The sequence below is a fragment of the Eschrichtius robustus genome, chromosome 16 (genome assembly GCF_028021215.1).
Source record: "Eschrichtius robustus isolate mEscRob2 chromosome 16, mEscRob2.pri, whole genome shotgun sequence".
NCBI lineage: Eukaryota > Metazoa > Chordata > Mammalia > Artiodactyla > Eschrichtiidae > Eschrichtius > Eschrichtius robustus.
This window is the reverse complement of record NC_090839.1, coordinates 16,280,901-16,303,933: the sequence shown is the minus strand read 5'-3', so window position 1 is coordinate 16,303,933 and position 23,033 is coordinate 16,280,901. Positions and strand designations below refer to the sequence as shown.

Sequence of the window (23,033 nt, the reverse complement as noted above, 5' to 3'; positions counted from 1 at the left end):
ACAGCCAAAATAAATAAATAAATAAATGTGAAATTCTTAAAAAAAAAAAAAAAAAAGCACTGAAAACCAGGTCTATGGCCATTCTTTGGGAGTATCTTTGGTTGTCAGGAGTTTTATTTCCCATCCACCTGAGTACCTAGCAAGGGCAACCTAGACAGGGAAATCCAACAAGGGCCTATAAGCTTTCTCCCAGCTCTAAGCATGTAACTGGCAGCCACGGATGTTGCCTTTGATGAACTCCTAGAGCACACTGCTGACCTCAAAGCCAGGTCCCCCAATCTGCAATAGTGGGGGACAGAGAGGCCTGTTCATGGTGATAAGACACCAGGTGACTCTTCTGGAATGGGATAACACCATGAGGTCCGAGGATTCAATACTCCCTTGCTTTATAGTATGATCCTGGGCTTACCGAAAATACTGACATTTTTTATGCATGTATATAATTCAGCACTCAACGTGTGTAATCACTTGAGTCTTGAGTAAACTACCGGGTGTCCTAGCAACAGGCCAACTTTAACGTATTCTTAGGGTATAACCAAGCAAAGCAGGGACACTGCACTCTCGTTTTTAAAGAGAATTTGTTATTTCAAATTAATATCAAAGTTATCATCATGAGAAAAAAATAAAAACTTTATTGGACTTTATTACATTTACTTTACAGTTTAGTATTGCTCTTACCTTAAATGACATAAGGTAGGGGATGGTACACGGTAATGTTCTGGAAGTTCAGGACCTTTAAAAGTCTTAATCTGGCTGGCCCTGCTTTAAGGAAAATGAGGTGATTGCTTTTCACTGGCAAAGTAAGGGGCTACACCTCCCCGAACTGCCCCCCAAATCCCTGGCAACTTTATCTCTGAACCACGGCATAAGGTACTGGTTTAAGTGGTGGTGGTTCCAACAATTCACATCAAGCCCTGTTTCCTGACCCCTCACCTACAGCTCAACTGAGACTGTCCCCTCTATGTCCCATCTGTTTAATTCTGTAAGAACACCTCAAATCTAACCTCTGCCAGATTATGGCTGAATATCTCTGACCTTTGACTATTGTCCAGTCTCATATTAGCCCACATGGAGATTAGCGGCTACCACCGGATGGTGCTTAAAATGGGTTAAGCACTTTGCAAAGTAGTTTTACTCCCTAAACAATCTTTTGGACTAAGATAAACTTTCAAACAAAGGAAACACTGAGGCTCAGACAGCTTGTCAGTTGCCCAAGGTCATAAAGCATAGTATATACTCAGTTAAGTATTAACTGACCAGTCTGACTGATAGAAAATGGCAAAGCTTGTTTGCAAACCTAAACAGTCTGACTCTTAGCCATCTTGAGGGACCACCTCCCATCTTTCTTCTAGTGCAAATTGTTCCTCCCCTTCCGGTTTTTCTCACCATATAAACGGAACCACCATACACTCAGGTGATTAAACCAGCATCACTCAGGAATCTACCTCTCCCCCATAGCTAATCAATTGCCGAGTTAAAATTTTTAATTATTCAGTAGCTCTCAGCTGTCAGTTTCTCTCCATCCTCACTTTGACTTCTTTGTTTCAAATCTTATTATATGGACTGCCCCTGGTCTCATGTCCCTAAATCCATTCTCCATATATCAGCCACAGTGACTGAAGACATTGTTCGTCCACGTCACTCTGAATATGTGAATATGTCCCCTGCTGCCCTCGCATAAGGTCCAAACTCTTCAATGTGGTTTACAAAGCCCTTCGTGACCTAGTCCCTGCCCACTTCTCCCCTTTACAGCTTCATTGAACATGTTTTTTTTCTTAAATCTCCCTACCCTTAACATACCGTTTAGTCTACCCTTCAGCAATGCCATTCCACTTCCCCATTTCTCTTTTATTAGCTAACTCCTAACATTTCTTGGCTTAGACAACACTTTTTCCAAGAAGCCTACCATGACACCCCAACCTAACACCTCTAGTTTGAGTTCTCTGCAATTCCTAAATCACAGCACTAATCACAACACGTTGTACCACCTGTCAGCTCATTATACCCTCCTCGAAACTCTAAGTCCAAGATGGCAGAGCCGCTGTCTGTCATGTTTAAAGGTGCATCCCAGAACCTGACGGGGCCTGGTACAGAACACTCAGTAAAGCTTCCCTGAGTGAACAGTTCTATTCTACCGCCCTGTGTGCTACCTCTCCCGAAGAAGTTTCCCGAGAGTGCTGACCTTTTCTCTCATCTACCCGAGTGTCTTGCCCAGAAAAGATACTTAGTACAATTTCCAAATGAGTTCAAGACTCTACTCACCAGCCAGACCTTAAGTTTTAGGAGGAACAGGAGAATTCTGCAAGAAGATTTATAAACCTGACTGTCCATATGTCCAAAAAAAATGAAAAACATAGAATGGCTGCTAACTGATAAAAGCTGTTAAAGAAAGGGCCTTATAAGCTTGTCTTTCTATTTTAATCAAATACCTTTATAGTGCAAACATAATAAATACACATGCATTATACTTTTACATACTCATAACAAGATAATTACATAGACTAAAGTTGCACTGTTTTCCCAAGTGAATCTTCAGTTTAACCAAACCTACAAAGCATTTAATTGAAATTAACATTTCTGGCAAAGCCACAGGCTTAAATCAAGCAGCATCAAGGCTGTAGTATTAAAAAAAGTAAATGAAAAAACTCAAGCTATAGAAACAGTAGCCATACCAGCAACCCCTCTTCTGGGGCAAGACCCACACATGTACTCCCTTCCCCAAGCACTATGAGTTTAAGGACTGAACAGAGAGCTTGTTTCACACAAGACTTTCACAGAAGAAAACTGTCATAGAAATGCATTATTATAATTACTATGCTTTTTAAAGATTTTGCAATAGAAATATATTAACGACGGCCTCAAATATCCAACATTTTTCTGTCTTACATGTTAAATCAAAGTTGTAGGAACCTACAAGTCTTAATAAAGAACTCTCTTCACAGCACAGCTGTAGTTCACTTTAAAAGGCAAAACGTTCCTTTTACTCTATATCCTTACAAATAAACATAATACAGATATAAACGAAAAGTTCTGATCCTGCATCAAGCATCATTCACTCTTGCCCTCTGATATAAACCTGGATATAGCCTTATTTGCAGAGAGTTTGCTTAATATATTAGTTGAAGCAAAAGTAAAAGGGATGTGAGCTTTCAGCAAAGGAGACCTTTATGAATTTCAGTGGTGTCCTTGGCACTCAGAGCTTCAGCTGAAGTCTCGACCGGTGAGGACGAGCGGAGCCACAAGGGTCCAGACGTAGAGGAGGAGGCAGACCCAGCTGGAACTGATCTTGACCCACACAGCTGGCCACTTGCTGGTCATGGTCTGGAAGTTTGCATCAGGGCTAAGAACACAGCAGAGATTTAGGTAAAGGAGCCTAATTTCAGCATTCAGCAGCCCCTCAGCAAAAGCTAAGAAATGCTCCAGTGAAATTCGACTGACACGACTCCCTAGTAAGTTTCTAGAAGAGACTTGAGAAAGTTGCGATTTTTAGTTTTTATGAGCAGGGGACTCTGCCTCTCAAACAGCTTTTATCTTCTTGCCTGCATGAAGAACCCTGACTATTCCTTGCAAAAAGTTCTTCAGGAACATCTGGCTCTTCTACATATTGGTCAAAGTCTAGATTGAAATGACCTCCCTGAAACTTTCCTTCCTTACCACATGATTACTTTGATCAGAATGCTCTCTACAGACATCTCTAGACAGAGAAAAATCAGGGAACAAAGACAAGTCAGCTCACTTAATATCATGATTTTCTCTCTCCAGTAACTCAAGTTTGGAAGGGCTTCCCATGATTTTCCCTGTATGAATTCCAACTGGATTTCAAATGCAAGAGGAGAAAAAGTCAAAAGTATTTCAGAAAAGAGCACTGAACACCACTTCATTATAAGGGTAAAAAAAGGGGATTCTGAGGTCAGGACAATGGATGGAGACTTTACAGGCAACCCCAAGGGGCTAAGTGGTTTTCCCTCGATTCTCTCTCTCTCTGCCTCCTACCTGTACCAGTTGGTCAGGGTCATCATGATGTACAAGGAAGCTGAGCAGAGCATGAGGTGGAACATGGAGTAGTTGTACTGCACGCCCTCTCGCTCGTTGTCCACAGCCCGCCGAGGCCGTCCATCTTCCTCATCGCTGGCGCCGTTGGCAGTCGTATCACGGAGGATCACGCTGTCACTTCCTGACAGGGTCAGCTTACTTACTTGGCTATTGCTGGCATTGCGGATGCTGGAGAGTGACCCCAAGAAGGTAAGTCAGAAAGGGGCCATGAAGACGAAATGCTGTCACTGGCCTAATACACTTGAAGGTTATTTCTGAACTGCTCCTGCTTTGGGGACCGAAGGGCTTCTGAAGGGTTTGCTTAAAGTTCTGAACTGCTGCCTGTCATCACAAGACAGAGACAGTACTCTCATCAGTTACAATGTGAGGGTTTAACTGCCTAGGAGTTTCCCAAAACATACTATGCTCTCAATGTCTGCTTCCAGGCTTCACAAGTACCTCTCCTTTGCTTGGAATGCACTGCCCACCTTCTCCCAGCTAACTTAATCACCCTTTAAATTCTCTGATCATGCTGTGCCCTCTAGGAGGTCTTCCCTGACATCACCCTATCACTAGGCTGGATTAAATTCCCACAGCTCCTTACTCTTCCTTCTGCTGTATCACTTACTGTTCCTGTCTTCCTTGCTATTCATAGAACTTTTTGACAACAATGACCTTAGTCATCTGTGCATTTCTAGTACACAGCAGATACTCACTAAAAGTTTGTTAAATGACTGAATAAAAAAGTACATACAGGGCTTCCCTGGTGGCGCAGTGGTTGAGAATCTGCCTGCCAATGCAGGGGACACGGGTTCAAGCCCTGGTCTGGGAAGATCCCACATGCCACGGAGCGGCTGGGCCTGTAAGCCACAACTACTGAGCCTGCGCATCTGGAGCCTGTGCTCCGCAACAAGAGGGGCCGCGACAGTGAGAGGCCCGCGCACCGCAATGAAGAGTGACCCCCCCCCCACTTGCCGCAACTAGAGAAAGCCCTCGCACAGAAACGAAGACCCAACACAGCCAAAAATAAATAAATTAATAAATAAAAATTAAAATGGAGATTTCTTTTAAAAAAAAAAAAAGTACATACAAATAAAGGACAAAACCCACATGAACATCTCAACAGACATAGAAAAAGCATTTGACAAAAATCTGATATTTTTTCATGATAAAAACTCAAAATAGAAATAGAGAAGAACTTCCTCAAACTGATAAAGGGCATCTATTAAAAAGTCAGGGCTAACAGCATACTTAATAGGGAAAGACTAAAAGCTTTGCCCCCAAGATCAAGAATCAAAGGAAAACAAACAAAAACAGTCATAGACAGTATGAAAACAAATGAACATAGCTGTATGCCAATAAAGCTTTATTTACAAAAATAGGAAGCCAGCCCAAAGGGCTGTTATTTGCCAACTCATATTTTAAGCAATCATTAAAAAAAGAAAAAAGGATAAATCTACACATTATGTGCAAAGCTGTCCAAATTATGACAAATTCATATGTATTTCAGAACAGTATATATACTGTTATATAGAATGCTCCCAATTTATTTTTTAAAAATTATATATCAAGTGATATAAATAAAATTATGTATGTAACTATTGATAAAAATATGCATAATTATATAGCTCAATAACAAAAAAACGAACAACCCAATCCAAAAATGGGCAGAAAACCTAAATAGACATTTCTCCAAAGAAGATATACAGATTGCCAACAGACACATGAAAGAATGCTCAACATCATTAATCATTAGAGAAATGCAAATCAAAACTACAATGAGATATCATCTCACACCGGTCAGAATGGCCATCATCAAAAAATCTAGAAACAATAAATGCTGGAGAGGGTGTGGAGGAAAGGGAACACTCTTGCACTGTTGGTGGGAATGTAAATTGATACAGCCACTATGGAGAACAGTATGGAGGTTCCTTAAAAAACTACAAATAGAACTACCATACGACCCAGCAATCCCACTACTGGGCATATACCCTGAGAAAACCATAGTTCAAAAAGAGTCATGTACCAAAATGTTCATTGCAGCTCTATTTACAATAGCCAGGACATGGAAGCAACCTAAATGTCCATCGACAGATGAATGGATAAAGAAGATGTGGCACATATATACAATGGAATATTACTCAGCCATAAAAAGAAATGAAATGGAGGTATTTGTAATGAGGTGGATGGAGTTAGAGTCTGTCATACAGAGTGAAGTAAGTCAGAAAGAGAAAAACAAATACAGTATGCTAACACATATATACGGAATCTAAGGGAAAAAAAAAAAAAAAGCCATGAAGAACCTAGTGGCAAGACGGGAATAAAGACACAGACCTACTAGAGAATGGACTTGAGGATATGGGGAGGGGGTGGGGTGAGATGTGACAGGGTAAGAGAGTGTCATGGACATATATACACTACCAAATGTAAAATAGATAGCTAGTGGGAAGCAGCCACATAGCACAGGGAGATCAGCTCGGTGCTTTGTGACCACCTAGAGGGGTGGGATGGGGAGGGTGGGAGGGAGGGAGATGCAAGAGGGAAGAGATATGGGAACATATTGTATGTGTATAACTGATTCACTTTGTTATAAAGCAGAAGCTAACACACCATTGTAAGGCAATTATACTTCAATAAAGATGTTTAAAAAAAAAAGAAAAAAGAAAAAAGGATAAATCTACACATTATGTGCAAAGCTGTCCAAATTATGACAAATTCATATGTATTTCAGAACAGTATATATACTGTTATATAGAATGCTCCCAATTTATTTTTTAAAAATTATATATCAAGTGATATAAATAAAATTATGTATGTAACTATTGATAAAAATATGCATAATTATATAGATACAGATAGGTCAATAGACAGTAAGTATAAGCAAAGGAAAAAAGCCTGAAATAATATGTACCAAAATGTTAATCATAGAAGAGGTAAATTTAGAGGGAGGACCATTTCATTTACTACTGTTCTCACTTAAGCTATTAATTTATATAAATATATCCTTGCCCATTTTATTATTTCATATTTTAAAATTATTAAAGTAACATACACTTATACAGACAATATCAATAAAAATGGGTGGGAGAATGAGTGCACACTGCTAACATAGGTTATATCTGGTGTCCTGGATTAACTACAGACTAACATTTCATGTATAAAATTCTGTAGTTGTTTAAATATTATTTACAGTGATCAGAAAATCAAGATTGTTTTAAAAAAAGATAAGCCAACCAATTTTCAGAGCCACTATTTTAGCTGATCTAGGGTCAGGTAAGGGCTTTATCCTCCTATACAAAGGAGAACGTATCTCTTAGTAAGCCTGAGAGGAATTATTTGATGAGAGGATTTACTGAACTTAAAGAAATGTACACAGCAGGGTAACTGAAGCAAGTCAATGACTTTAATAAATAAGAGTTAAATTTTTGTAATTCTTCTCACTGTTTTTTGAAAGCAAAATAGCTTCTTCACTCTATTACTAACCATCATAAGAATCTTGTCTTAAGTACTTTTTAACTTACCTAGAATACAAAAGGGAGAGAACAAAGACTACCAGCCCAATAAAATTCTCTTTATTCAGAGAAGGCCCACTCTGTGATGGTGGAGCAGGAGTAGGGACTAGAGCAGTTGCATTTGCAGGAGCCAAGGTTGGTGAGGTCATGTGCATAATGATGCTCAACAGGCCAGGGTTGCAGGAATGATCTGAAAATGAGAAGCTGTTTATATCTTTAGGTATAACTCATCTTGGTCCAAAAGTACTTGAGGGGTGTGCTATACATCACTCATTCGTGATTTAAAACATGGGAATGCTACACTTCAAAGAACCTGCAACTGGGCAGTCAGTAACACATCTGTGCTGCAACCAGAGACTTAGTTTTAGAAAAAAAGAAATGAAACTACAACAACAAAGTATTTGTCAAATATCATAAATGTCAATCTTGATTTCACTGGTTTTGAAATTTAACTGGCAAGTCTTTTTGGCTCTATAGTTGTGCTTAAAGCACAAGGAGTTTACACAGACTTAGAGAACAAACTTATGGTTACCAGGGGGAAGGGTGGGGGGAAGGGATAGTTAAGGAGGTTGGGATTGACATGTACACACTGCTACATTTAAAATGGATAACCAGCAAGGACCTACTGTATAGCACAGGGAACTCTGCTCAATATTATGTAACAACCTAAATGGGAAAATGTATAACTGAATCACTTTGCTGTACACCTGAAACTATCACAACATTGTTAATCAACTATACTCCAATATAAAATAAAAAGTTAAAAAAAAAAGAGACTAATTTGCTTGCAAAATAAGGTTAGATTCAATAAACTTGGCCTGGTTATCAAAAAAAAAAGCACAAGGAGTTTATCCCCAGTTTTGTTTCTACATAGTTACACAGGAATACAATAAAAATAAGTTGAGTCATCACTGAATGGTCTGCAATAATGGTTTTCCTTGAAAAGGAGTCCATAAAATACCCCCACTGAGAAACAATCCCATAAGATCTACAAAAGGAGATTTCCTGCAGCTGTTTCTTCTGGAGCCTGTACCACCAAAGTAACATGCAATTAAAGTAATTCTACAAAGGGCCAAAACAATGTTGCCTTGTTCAGCTCTTAACTAGTTTGACTTAGTCCAGGGAAAAGCCCGGACTATATAAAGGACTGTGGTCCTTTAGGCGGTCAGCTCTGAATAGCTATGAATAGACATGGAGAATAAAACCTGAATGGTAAATACCGTGGACACTGTACATTTAAATGAAGTTTTTTGTCTGTTCATTTGTCTGTCTGACATTTGTTCCAGCTCTAGTTTCTGCACCCATCAAAGGAGTAATTTCTTACTTTCTTTTTTCTTTTTCTTTTTCTTTTGGTCTGCGTGGCGCAGCTTGCGGGATCTTAGTTTGCCGACCAGGGATCCAATCCAGACCCACAGAAGTGAAAGCATGGAGGCCTAACCACTGGGCTTCCAGGGAATTCTCATTTCTTACTTTCTTTTCACCAAATGAATGTGTTATTAAAACTCCCTTACCAGGTTCATTGGACATGGCTGACCATGTGAGGTACATGGTGTAGAGGGTGATGATAGAGGACTGCAGGAGGCCAGAACGAGGCTGGTGTTCCTACAGAATCAAAAAGAAAACAATGCCATAGGAATTGCAAGGGCTGAATTTCTAAAACCCAGCACACTTCCTGGGACCCACTGAATTGTTATTAATTGAGAACCTTCTGATTCTGCTTGACAGTTGAAAGATGACAAGTAACCCTTCAGTTTGAGTTAGCTTGAAAAAGAACCAAGAAAGAGGAGGCATGTACTACTGGTTCTCAGGCATTTCACAATCTTGGAAATTCCTGTATATCATACAAAGGCTTAGATTTACTACTAGTTCCTTGGTATAGTGAAATCTAAGCTAAGCTTTGCCACTGGCTAGCTTGGTGACCCATCACCTCTCTGGAACTTCGGTTTTCTCACTTTTAAAAGGAGAGGTGGGCTTCCCTGGTGGTGCAGAGGTTAAGAACCTGCCTGCCAATGCAGGGGACACGGGTTCGAGCCCTGGTCCGTGAAGATCCCACATGCCGCGGAGCAACTAAGCCCGTGCGCCACAACTACTGAGCCTGCGCTCTGGAGCCCGCACGCCTAGAGCTGGTGCTCCGCAACGAGAGAAGCCACCGCAATGAGAAGCCCGTGCACCGCAACGAAGAGTAGACCCTGCTCACCGCAACTAGAGAAAGCCCGCGCCCAGCAACAAAGACCCAACTCAGCCAAAAATAAATAAATAAAAAAAATTTTTTTTTTAAATAAGGAGAGGTGGGGCTTCCCTGGTGGCGCAGTGGTTGAGAGTCCGCCTGCCAATGCAGGGGACACGGGTTCGAGCCCTGGTCTGGGAGGATCCCACATGCCGCGGAGCAACTGGGCCCGTGAGCCACAACTACTGAGCCTGCGCGTCTGGAGCCCGTGCTCCGCAACAAGAGAGGCCGCAATAGTGAAGAGGCCCGCGCACCGCGATCAAGAGTGGCCCCCGCTCGCCGCAACTAGAGAAAGCCCTCGCACAGAAACGAAGACCCAACACAGCCAAAATTAAATAAATAAATTTATAAAAAAAAAAAAAAAAAGGAGAGGTGATGTCTAGATGTTCTTTTCATACCTAAATTCATATCTGAATTTTAAAAATATTGTATTTAAATGAGGAAACTCAGGAGCATGAGTTGTGTTTTAAATATTAAAATCAATTATTTTTTCTAGTTGAATTCCCCTAAAATATCTTTGCTAAAGATTCCTAAGAATCATTCTCATGATATAAACAATTTTATAAGAATGATCAATTCTCAAGTTACATCGTTTTTTTCTTAAATAATAGGGAAATTATTCATTTACTGGCACTCAATGGCACATTTTACAGTGATTAAGTTATAATTAAGAAGACTTTATCATCTTGGACATAAATTCATATAACAGGTTACCTAGGTCTCAAGTTTAGCATTAATTAAAAATCCTTCACAGGAGGAAGAAGCAGAAATCACAACCATACCTGAATTTTTGGATGGATTGACATAACGGAAACCACAACGCAAAGGATCAGATTAAAACTGATGAAGAACTTGTTTTCTGTGCAGCCATCTGGTTTGGTGTAGTATGTGTAGAGCAATACGACAGAGATGATTGACAGGATATAAAACATGCTTGTGACAGACAGTAAAGCTAGAAAAAAGAAAACAAACATGAATGCCCACAATCATAACAAACTCTTATACTAACGAGGACCAATTTTCACCCTATTTAACGTAGCATAATGCAGTATGGCTCTCATAGGGGTTTAGATACCTACCCGCATACCAGCCCCTTGGGTTCCCTTCTTCCATTCGATTTACCCATGATTCATTCCAAGAGTGAGCAAAGTCCACCAACAGCACCAGCTGGATGAGGATGAAGAAGGCAGCCCCCACCATGCCAATAAAAAACCAGGCTACAAACCAAAAGCACAGTTACTCTTCACCATAGGAGCAACATTTCAGAATGTTACTGTCCAACATTCTAAAAAGATTTCAATTCAAGTAATAGAGAGGTAATAAAGACATTGTCTCCAGCAGTACAGCAAGATTATTGCAATTCCAAACTCAAAGGCATTCTCTGAGAAGTGTTCTGTTGGGTTTCAGACCTTTTAAAACTTGTTCTAGCTTGTGCCAAGGGGAGCCTAGGGTCTGACATTCCAAATGGAAAAGATATAAGCCTTTTCCTTTACTTACAGGGATAAAAATCACAGTGGAAATCCACAGATGTCACGATAAGGAAGCAGGTTAAGACAGGGAGAGTGGAGCACACGGTTACAAGTCGCTACGTTGACAAGCTCTCCGATTAACTTGGTATTGCCAAGTGAGAAGGGAAACTATTAAAATATTGGCAAACGATTAACATATGGTTCCAGAACAGCTGAGAAGTGGGCTGAATGCCTCCTGGCTTTAATCAAGCAATTAATATCTTAATATTAGTACCAAGTCATGGTAATTGGACACCATCTCATTTAATTACCGGTTCTGCAAAAATCAGTAACGAAAATGTAGCTTTCACACGAGCATTTGTAGAGTTTGTATATATTATAATTGACCCCCCTAATAGTGAACCATACCTGTGGTGAAGTGGCCCCCAGGGATATAGAAAGATCCAACCATGATACCAACAATGGCAGCAATTTTGAAGAACCAAAACCTATTAAGATATAAAAGTGCATTTATGAAATGCTAATTTTTGCCCTTGCACTGAGAAAAATGAATTTCTAAAATGCAAAAATAAAGCCTTACTAGCCACTTCCAACATGATTAGGCTTATTTCTTCATCTGACATGAAACTACTTCACTCAATACTTCACACAATTTAAGGACAAACATTAGCACGGAGACCAAATCATGCACATTCACAAGAAAGAAACATGTTACTTTAGTATTTCCCTACTTTCAGCACTTAAAGATAGGAATTTTTCTAGAACTCTGGAGCATTCTAAACTAACGATGTTAGCTAAATATACAGCAATCAACTTAGATCCGGGGGAAAGTGAATTACCGAATCCTTCTTTTACAACATGGTAAAACCATGCCCCATAGTGTTACAAAACCCATCCTGAAACCGTGCCCCATAGTTAACAGACACTGGTGCCTAACAGAAATTCTTGAGCTTGCCTTACAGAACAGTGCTAAGGGAACAGCTTGTTAAAGAACCGCCCCCGCTTGCAGTCTTGCCTTCACAAGGCTCATCGTAATGGTTTTTTTTCAAATTTCATACCCTCCAACCTTCATGTAGCCTAGATAATATACCACAAGACTCTTTTAACTACCCCTATAGATAACGCGCCTCTGACTTATGGGTCACTATAGTAACAGGGGCTTAAGCTGTTTTTCAGAAACCGGGAGTTAGTTTTTGTCCAGTTCAAGCTGCCTAAGACTGGTTGGGACCACTGACCCTAAAACAGGGCCTGCACAGATGTGCAATGAATAACCCTTTTGATGTCAGTGCCAAAAATGAATGATCCTTTTGATGTCAGAGTGCCAAAAACTCTACCCTCAGATTATGCTAAGCATCTCCATTTTTGAACATGCATCCTATTAAGAAGCATGTAGGGCTTCCCTGGTGGCACAGTGGTTGAGAATCTGCCTGCCAATGCAGGGGACACGGGTTCGAGCCCTGGTCTGGGAAGATCCCACATGCCGCGGAGCGACTAGGCCCGTGAGCCACAACTACTGAGCCTGCGCGTCTGGAGCCTGTTCTCCACAACAAGAGAGGCCGCGATAGTGAGAGGCCCGCGCACCGCGATGAAGAGTGGCCCCCACTTGCCGCAACTGGAGAAAGCCCTCGCACAGAAACGAAGACCCAACACAGCCAAAAATAAATAAATAAATAAATAATTTAAAAAAAAAAAAAAAAGCATGTAATTCAGATACACCTGTGCAGAACACTCACTACCTCACCTTTTCCTTACCTCCAATTCCCTTTCCCCAAACCTAAGACTACTCTGCTTCTCTATCCCATAAATATCTAAAGCCTCTCGCCTTCGGGGAGGCGGATCTGAGATCTGTCTTCCCGTCTCTGCTGCAAACCTCAGCATTTCAGGTTGGCTTGCTGCACGTCAGGCGACTGGACATAAATGCCTTGCCCACAATCACACAGTTCGTCACTGGCGAAGCCAGGACCAAACCTGGCTTTCAGTCAATCTTTAAAGGCTGCCTTGTATGGCAGAGTGTAAAGAAAGCAGCTTTGGAGCTGGACAGACTTGAGTTTCAATCCTAGCTCCAACCCTCACTAGCTGAGAGATATCAGGCAATTTATTTAACCTCTCTGTAAAGGGGAACTGGGGATCAGGAATGGGAAGCGACAGAATATGTGAAGCAGTGGCCCAAATATATTCACTATTTATCTTTCTGTATACTGTTTAAATATATCAGGTAAATGTTTCTCTTTTAACAATAGAAAGAAAAAATGTGTGTGTGTGTGTAGTGCTTGGTACAATGCTTGAACTGTTTCACAGGTGTTCCATAAAAATCTAGGCACTTTAAGCAAAGGTATTTTTAAAAAATACAGGAAAAAGACAAGATTCTCCTTGTCCACTCTACCTCTTCCATGCTGCAGGGCCCCAACTGAACATGACGTTGAAACAACTTCCCATGTATAGTAGGTCAGAAATACATCTGGGCCACTGATTTACATACTCTACTGCTTTCATCAAAATGGCAACATTAACTGCTGAAGGGGAGGATGCACATCATAATATAACAAGTTAATAATAAATAATTCCTACATACCCATTGTGTATCGCTGCTCTGGGATCTTTACTCGTTTTTACTTTTAACATGAGCAGAAAGAAGGCAAAGAAAAAGACGGTCAAGGCAAAGTTGATTCGATATACGGCTTTATAACGAACCAGCACATCACAATCTTTATCCATGACTGTATCAGCCACCTTGGTTTTAAGTCCTTCATCACAGAATCCAGGAATCTGGAAAAAGCAATTTTAATGTTATGGGAATATCCACACTTAAAGAGAGATTCTATTCCACAATAGGAAAGCCTGGATTTTTAAAACGGACCACTTCAACAACTGCAAGACTCTCCTGTGGGACTTTTCTCTGTCTTCCAATTCACTTACAATCTTGTCACCAAATAGTATAAACAAGTTGCATTTTGAAAATAAAAGGTAAGTGCTCCCTCTCTCTCTTTTCTTTTTAATATTTTATTTATTTATTTTTTGGCTGCGTTGGCTCTTATTTGCAGCACACGGGATCTTTCATTGCAGCGTGTGGGCTCCTTGTTGCAGCCCACGGGCTTAGTTGCTCCGAGGCATGTGGGATCTTATTTCCCTGACCAGGGATCAAACCCGCGTCCCCTGCATTGGAAGGTGGATTCTTAACCACTGGACTACCAGGGAAGTCCTGAGTGCTCTCTTTTTGGCCCTTATCTGTGGATGAGGTTATCTCCCATTTTCCCATGAGTTTTCATGCTACAACCCACTCCTTCCGAAGGTGAAGGGCTAGTCTAGTTTAAGTGTTTAAAACTAAACATACAAGAAAAGATAAAGTTTTAGGGCCACTCTCTTAATATCTTTTCCAAAGCTGTTAGACTAAAGGTGTTCATTCTGACTACCTTTACTTTGGGAAAAGACTGATTCCTTTATATTCTGTGTCTTGACTATAACCAAAATTTAAAATCCCAACAAATCCAACGAACTTGACTTTCACAACAGTGAAAAATAAGTACTAATTACAACTAAAACTCTGCAAAACATAAAAATAATAAAACCCACTACATTAAATAAGGTTATGGTTACTTCTACTTACCTTCTTCAGCTGAGTTTCCATCCCTTCATGAAACATGATACAACATACAATAGTGCCCAGGAAGAGAATGAAAGCATAGATGAGGCGAGTCACGGTGGAATTCTTACTGTTGGGACAGCAACTACACAGCAAACATGATGCCCCACCGCAAAGGCATGGAACCTGTAATAAGCACATCATCACCATTTGAGACCTCCTTCAGCGGGCTCCTTTGTGACATCCAGAACAGAAGATGAGGCAAACCAGGCTTTGGAGTTCTAACTGATAGCTGGGAGGAAGTGGTTAAAAGCATGGGCTCTGGAGTTGATACTACTTCTGCCACTTTACCTCAACAAGTTACATAATGTAAGCTTATTTCTCCATCTGTAAATTAAACTCAATAACAGAATCTTCCTCCCTCAGACATTGCTATATTAAATGAGCACTCAACACAGTGCCTAAAACATAGTAAAAGCCCAATAAATGTTGGTTATGTTCTCACAGACAGCATATTTTATTTAAAAACAATATATCTAATACTGAGAAAAATAGAAACTAACTCCATTTGCTGTTTTCTGGGAATCCTAGCTACCAAATCTGATATTACAGCATAAGGCAACATTACATGGAAACCCTTATAATTAATGAAAGCAAGAGACATTTAGCTCCATTCAAGAGTAACCTGGAGTTCGAGCCTTGGTCTGGGAAGATCCCACATGCTGCTGAGCAACTAAGCCCGTGCGCCACAACTGCTGAGCCTGCGCTCTACAGCCCGCGAGCCACAACTACTGAGCCCATGTGCCACAACTACTGAAGCCCACGTGCCTAGAGCCCGTGCTCCACACCAAGAGAAGCCACTGCAATGAGAAGCCCGCGCACTGCAATGAAGAGTAGCCCTGCTCACCGCAACTAGAGAAAGCCCGCGCACAGCAACGAAGACCCAATGCAGCCCAAAATAAATAAATAAATAAATTTATTTAAAAAAAAGGAGTAACCTGGAGAGTCCTCAAAGTCAAACATAGAATTATCATATGACCCAGTAACTACACTCTTACATATACACCCAAAAGAACTGAAACAGGTATTCAAACAAAAACTTGTATATGAATGTTCAAAGCAGCACCATCTACAATTGTCAAAAGGCAGAAACAACCCAAATGTCCATCAACTGATGAATGGATAAGTAAAATGTGGTATACCCACAAAATGGAATGTTATTTGGCCATAAAAATGAAGTACCGATAGCTGGTACAACATAGGTGAACCTAGAAAACATCATGCTAAACGAAAGAAGTCAGACACAAAAGGTCACATATTGTATGATTTCATTCATATGAAATATCCAGAATAGGTAAATCCAGAGATAGAAAGCAGATTAGTGGTTTCCAGAGGCTGGAGGGAGTGGGGAGAAGAGAGTAGACTGCTAAACAGAAATCGAGTTTGTCTTTGGGGTGATGAAAATGTTCTGGAATCAGACAGGTGTGATGATAGCCCAACACTGTGAATATACTAAATGTCACTGAATTATACACTTTAAAATAGTTAATTTTATGTAACGTGAATTTTACCTCAATTTTTTAAAAAAAGTAACCTGGATCTTTGGTCAGCTAAATTCTCCTAATGAGCATTCCAGATGAGAGGACATACTTTGAGTGATTCTTCTATATGCTTGATTAGGAAACCACCTGAATTGTTTTGACAGGTGATGTTATGAAGTCACATTACAAGGATAGGCTAGTTCAGAATCATCCGCAGAAGCAGCAAATGCAACGCTGGGGGCGTCTGGTTTTACAGTATGGTTCCAGTAATAATCTTTTATGAGATAATGTCAGGAATACATAGCACCTAGCACAATGCCTTTCATAGCAGGGGCTCCGTATATCAGGGTAACCGTTAATATCCATAATCAAAACAGCCATGGGGAATTAACCACCCAGCCTCATCTCCAATTCTTAACTACAATCTGGGTCAAAAGACTAATAAAAGTCTGTATCTGGTCGCATACAGAAATACAGACATTTTACAGCTGAAAACAATGACACTAATTGCTTCGGGTTTATTTTGTCTGTACTCTCACACTCCTGACTCCCTTTAGCTATTTTTTTCCCCCTAGCCAATTAAATAAACTAATGATAGTTGCCTACTGTTTGCTATAGGTTGAATTGTGTCCTCCAAAATTCGTATGTTTAAGTCCTAATCCCCAGTACCTCAGCATGTGACCTTATTTGGAAACAGAGTTGCTGCAGATGTAATTAGGTAAAATGATGTTATACTGGAGAAGAGTGGGCCCCTAATCAAACATGGCTGATGTCATAAAAAGGAGAAATCTGGACACAGACATGCATCACAGGGAGAACATCACGTGAAGATGAAGGCAGAGATTGATAAAGCAAGGAACACCAAAGATTGCTACCAAACCCCCAGGAACTAGGGAAGAGGCCTGGAACAGAGTCTACCTCACCACCCTCAGAGGGAACCAACCCTGCTGACACCTTAATCTCAGACTCCTAGCCTCTAAAACCATGAGACAATAAATTTCTGTAATTTAAGTCACCCACTCTGTGGTATTTTGTTATGAGGCCCTGGCAAACCAATACACCTACTTACTTTGTTTATGTCTTGTACCTTGAGGGGGGCCCACCTAGTGTTATATCTCTTGCACCTTCACAAAGTAGGTACTCAATCTGTGGAACAAACTTGTCCTACTATATGGTATGTCACTTCCCCATCTCAGTAAACAACTCTATTTGAGATAGGCTGGAACCTGGGACCCTTTACCTGAGTGCTTGCACCTGGACTAACCCTTGAGCAACAGAATACAAAGAAACGCTAAGGGACTCAAAATAACTGCACACATGAACAGTAAGATACAAAAAAGCCACAAACCAACTGCCACTTCTGAGGTGCGCAGAGCAGTAGCAGGGTACTGCGCACGACCCCTGCACAGAGCCCCACCAAGGGGGAGAGCAGATTACCTAAGCCACACCTCTTGCTCAACCCACTGATTCGCCCCTCCCCATATCCCATTTAAGGAACCAGTTCCCCCATCTGTACTTGTTTTTTCTCTCTCTTGCTTGGCTGAAATTCTCGTCTGGCCTCTTATCAATTTCTATTGATCAAAGAGTGCGAGGACCCAGGTGAATCACATACTCTTCCTGTTGCCCAGGCCAAAAACCTTGGAGTCATCCTCAATGCCTTCTCTTTTTCCAAAACTCTCATTCCATCTGTCAGCACATCAGCTCTATCCTCAAAATGTATCCAGAGTCTGGCCACTTTCATAGCATCCTCACGTTGGTCCAAGCCACTACTATCATCCCTCACCTGGATTAAATGAATAGCTCCTGTCTCGCTGCTATAGCAACCCATTCAGAACCCTTAGTGTAAAAATTATTTTCAGATGAAGACATGTGAGATTCAAAAGAAGCAGAAAAAAATGCCTTCTCAGAGCTTTTCTCATCTGACTGAAAGCAGCAACTGCCATAAATTCTCTCTCCAAGGAAGTTTTACGGCCATAAAGAAGATAAAAAGACCTCTGCACCCACAGAAACAAGTACTATCACAAACTTTCTTATCTCCTGTTTGTTCTCCTAAAAACCCATTTGTCTTTCCTAAAGAAACCTATTTTTTCTTCCTATGGAAGCCCTTTTCTGCCCCGCCCAATCCTAACCCTAACCCCAATTAAGTTAGGTATATAATAAGCCCTATATTCTAACCACCCCTTTGAGTTATTCATCACTAAGAACCCCTGCGTGTATGTGGGTTGCACAAGTACATGAACTCTTTTTTTCTCTTGCTAATTTGTCTTTTCTCAGTTTAATTCGCAGGCCCCAACCACTAACCCATTGAGAATGGAAGTTTTTCCTCCCCTACACTGCCTTACCCTTTCTTTTCTAACATCTGTTCTCCACACAGCAACCTTGTTAAAACACTGGTCAGATCACATCATTCCTCTTTTCTGTAATGGATCCCCATAATCACATAAGAGTAAAAGCCAACGTCCTTAAATCGGCCAATGGGTATCTATGTGATTTGGCTCCCTTTACCTTTCTGACTTCATTTTCTATTATTCTTCCCCTCACTCATTCCATTCTCTGGTACACTGAATTCCTTGCTGTTCCTATTGAACAAAAGGAATTAATAAAATATAAAAGTGATTTATAGGTAGAAATGCTTTGATGGCATCAATTCAAATCTCAGCTTTACATCAAAGCCAAAATGTGTTTCCGGTTTCAAATTACCAATTCACGCCCTAATTAATTTCCTTCTTAACTATTTTTTTCTAAATCTATCTTGTAAACAGTGAGTTTGACCCACTAGTAAACTGTAAAAAAAAAAAAAAAAAAAAAAGACCAGGATTTTTTTTTTTTAATGTGATAGAAAAGAAAAATTGTACAGCAGAGGGCAAAGGTAAGAATTATTTCACGAAACGTGTGTCTAAATGGGTGTATTAAATCAAGCACGTAAAATTTATTTCTTACTTTGGTTCAAGGTTGAAAAACTGGAAAGCCACTACAATCTAGGCCCTTAAAAGACCAACAGCCCTTTTCATTTAAGATCAACAACCTTAAAGGATGGAAAATACATTCTGTCCCTAAGAAAAAATAGTGGCACGAGCTGAAATAGAGTCCTTGGTCATTTAAGTCAGTTGGGGAATTAGGAAACAAGGAAATGATGTTAAGGAATCATGCTCCTCGGAAGCGAGTGTATGAGTGAACGCAGCATATTCTCTTCCATAGACCCCAAAATTCCTTTTTTAAAATACGGCGTTTACAATCTACAAAGTGATTCAACCTATTTATTCATTTCATCCTCACAACAGCTCTTGAGGCGAGGAATGCTGGGGTGATTGTCCTCATCTTAAGGGAAACCAGAAAGAAATGACTTGTACAAGGTCCCAAAATGTTCAGGCCATGACTTCCAATTCTGAATAATAATCCACAAGGCCTTCTTTCCATTGCGCCAGAACCGCACACAGGCCTCGGTTAAAATCTCACCTCTGCCACAGACTCTGTAGCTTTGGCAAATCCTGTGCTAGGGGATAAAAATATTATTCAAGCCCCACCTCCCCGCTCAAATAAATGACGCCACCTTAAGAAGGTGCTTGGAAATGAACCAGAGAGCCCGGGCCCCGGGAGCCGGGCTCAGTCCCCAGTCCCATTCCAGCTCCGGAGGAACCCAGAGGCCGGACGGCTCGCGGGGGCGGGGCAATCAAAATTGTAAACAATGGAGGGCTGGCCTCTTACGTTCCTCCACAATCGCAGAAGGCGAACCGCCTGATGCTGATCGCAGGGCATCGCGGATTTTATCCTGGACCCCCCGGATACCCTCTGCAGCCCAGGGCTGGACCCCCAAAGCCCGGGCCCCGGGCGCCAGGCCCGTCGGGGTCTGCTCTTGGGGAGCCCTTATCGCCCTCCCCCAAACCACAGGACCGACGGAGACACCAGACCCCGAACTCACCCAGCTGGCGAGGGAGAAGACGCCCAGCACAGCTCCCATGGTGATGCGGGTGACGGAGGTGGCCGATGCGGAAGCTCCTAGCGCGGTAGTAACGGCTGGTTGAGGCGTCTCCTCAGAAACGCGACGGTTTCTCAGGCCACAAACGTGCGGCCTGCGTCATGCGTGGCCCCGCCCACCGCCCTCGGCAGGGCTGGGGGAGGAGGCGGGGCTAAACCGGCCCGAGGCTGCAGGAACAGAGTAGGGTTTATTCCTTCATCTCGTTTGCGTTCCCTGGGAGTCCACTATGTCAAGATCTGGGGTACAGAAGTGCACAAGAATTTATGGCCAAGTTAAGAAGAGACTGACAATGGACAGAAACGCACCATGGCATATTGTGCTGATTACTATGAAAAAGTATTACGAGGAAATATTCTTTCAGTAAAAGTGTGTTTAATGCCTACTATGTAAGGAGAAGGTAATCAGTTAGGGAGTAGTCCTGGAAGGACTTTATATTTAATCTGAGGTATTTATATTAAGTCTAAGAACTGAAGGATGAGCCCAAGTTAAGCAGGAAAGATGGGCACTGTTTCCTAAACTGTGGGATATATAAACCATTTGGGGTGACTGAAAGGATCTAAGGATGCACGTATACATAGGACATTAAGTAACACTGAAAGGCAGAGTGAGAAAGTCTTGTTTCAAACTAAAGAGAAAGTGTGTTTGCCACTCGTATGTATTTAACATTTTTCTAACATTTGCTTATCTCCCTTTTTAGCGGAGCAAAGGCTTCATTTTCCAAATCTCATCAAAAGGTAACAACATCTACAGTTAAATAACATTGTTTTAGGGTTTGTGTATATATGCGTTTGTAGAAATTCTTCCACTTCTACCAAGCAATACTTGATTTCCCTTTAAGTAGTGGTGTAAATTTTCCTTTGTAAATTTAAGTAAAAACTGAGTCCATTTAAAGAAAAAATTTTGAAAAATTATTTACTTACGTAACAACAGGTGGTATGTAGATATGGCAACAACGATGGCAATGTTCTACAAATAACTGGTGTAGGGGAACATTTTCCCGGGAGTATGAGAACCTGTAGAGTTTGGATCCTAGAATATTTAGGTTGGAAGACGCCTTAGAAATAGATTCAAATCTTTTCTTGTCAGAAATGGAAAAAGACCCAAAGTGAGATGGTTTGCCTAAAGCCACAGAAAGGGTTGATGGCTGAGGAAGAAGAATCACTCAAGCTTTCCTAATTCCCTTCTCTCTTTCTGCCCCCCAAACTACTTGCCCAAGTCAGGTTGTTTCAGGACCACTGAACCTTCCAGGTAGCCCTTAAAATCCTTGCTTCTCCCTGTCTGCGTGTTGTTGGACTGGGCAGAATAAAGCTAAGACTGTGATAAAGCCCGTGATCAAATTCTACCAGGAACATGCCCACAGTCAAAATGAATTAGAGTTATTTAGCTTGTTTGTTAAGGGAGAATGCATTAAGAGAAACCATGAGGTATCTTGGTAAGAGGGAGTTGGGAAGACCTTATTGTAGGATTTGGGTATGTGCTGGGTACCTCTAAGAGGGGTTTAAGGAAGTGGGGAACAGTTTTGAATTGGACACAGTCAAGAAGCAGGGACAATTCAATAACAGGTATCTTAATTTTTATCCAGAAGGTAGGAGAATTAAAGCAGGGCCAGAGTTGTCACTGAAAAAGAACCAGGACCCACTCATGTTAGAAGAGGAGGATGTTGAGTCAGATGTGTGTTTCCTGAGTGGCCTTGTCTATGCCTTGTTCCAAATACAGAGTGGCCTTGTTTGATATTTGTTTATATTCTGTGAGCACTTGTTTATGTTCAGTGAGGAACAATGGGTCTAGCCAGCGGCTGAAGGGTTTTTCACTCTCTGACCTGTAAGCATTAGTCCTCCCAAATGTGGGATCCTGCCCTTCTCTCAGTGTTTCTGACCCTAAGTGGTTAAGTGCGCCTCGTCTAGGTGGCAAAGGTGGGGGAGAGAGGATCTTTGAGATCCTCTGCTCCAATTTCCCACCTCCTCCTGTAAGAATCCCTCAGTAACACCTGTTCTGGGAGCACGGGGGGGGGGGGGTGGGGGGGGGCGGAGCTCACTGTCACACAGAGCAGCCCCGCCCATATTCATACTGTCAAAACTAGGTTGTTTTCCCCCCTGGAGGGAAGGAAAAATTACCCCCCCGCACCTCTTAGGTTTAGTGATTGGGCCAGCTAGGCATGGAGGCTTTTATACCATTCTGACAAAGAGCTGTATGAAGGTAAATATATGGGAGAAACTAATGGAAGATAAGGGTTGTTTTAGGAGGGTTTGTTTCGTAGATTCCTCTCACCGATAAGAGTCTATCTAGAGTTGTCTCCTGTGATTAACTTTTGCCCCTCCTGGTAGAGAGGAGATGGGGGACACCATCACAAAGGGAAATTTATAGGGGGAGGGCAGAGACCTTTTCTGTGTCTCCTTCTCAGGTGTCTTCAGCTGGAGGTAATCCTTATGCCAAAGTGGCATATTTGGGGGTGGAATGATCTGATCACTTACACTCCTATATATTGTTTCAAAAGGTAACCCATGTACTTGATTTTTTTTTAAGTTAATGTGTTAATTTTTATTTCAGTTTTATTGAGGTATAATTGACATATAAAATTTTAAGATATTTAAAGTATATATCGTGATGATTTGATGTCTATATATATTGTGAAAGGATTCCTCCGATCTAGTTAATTAACAGATATTTCAACTCACACATTTATCTTTTTGTTGTTG

At 41.2% G+C, this 23,033-nt stretch overlaps 1 protein-coding gene across 1 annotated transcript; it reads right to left on the bottom strand.

Moving 5' to 3' along the window:
- Positions 1-609: 609 nt before the first annotated feature.
- Positions 610-20,430, bottom strand: SERINC3 (serine incorporator 3). The gene is made up of 10 exons (XM_068565423.1): positions 20,281-20,430; positions 14,845-15,006; positions 13,813-14,006; positions 11,649-11,728; positions 10,851-10,988; positions 10,554-10,723; positions 9,056-9,146; positions 7,554-7,734; positions 3,994-4,221; positions 610-3,340 (listed from the first exon to the last, which is right to left on the bottom strand). Exons 1-10 carry the CDS (start codon positions 20,317-20,319, stop codon positions 3,202-3,204), a joined length of 1,422 nt encoding a protein of 473 aa, XP_068421524.1. The 5' UTR covers positions 20,320-20,430; the 3' UTR covers positions 610-3,201.
- Positions 20,431-23,033: the final 2,603 nt, after the last annotated feature.

What these genes read in the sequence shown, in the direction of transcription:
- SERINC3 (XM_068565423.1), bottom strand. Translation starts at nt 20,319, where the DNA reads ATGGGAGCTGTGCTGGGCGTCTTCTCCCTCGCCAGCTGG. An exon ending in TGGGGGCCACTTCACCACAG is followed by an intron (nt 10,989 to 11,648) that starts GTATGGTTCACT and finishes TTTGGTTTGTAG; the next exon opens with CCTGGTTTTTTATTGGCATG. An exon ending in CTCTCCCTTTTGTATTCTAG is followed by an intron (nt 4,222 to 7,553) that starts GTAAGTTAAAAA and finishes GTCACTCTCCAG; the next exon opens with CATCCGCAATGCCAGCAATA.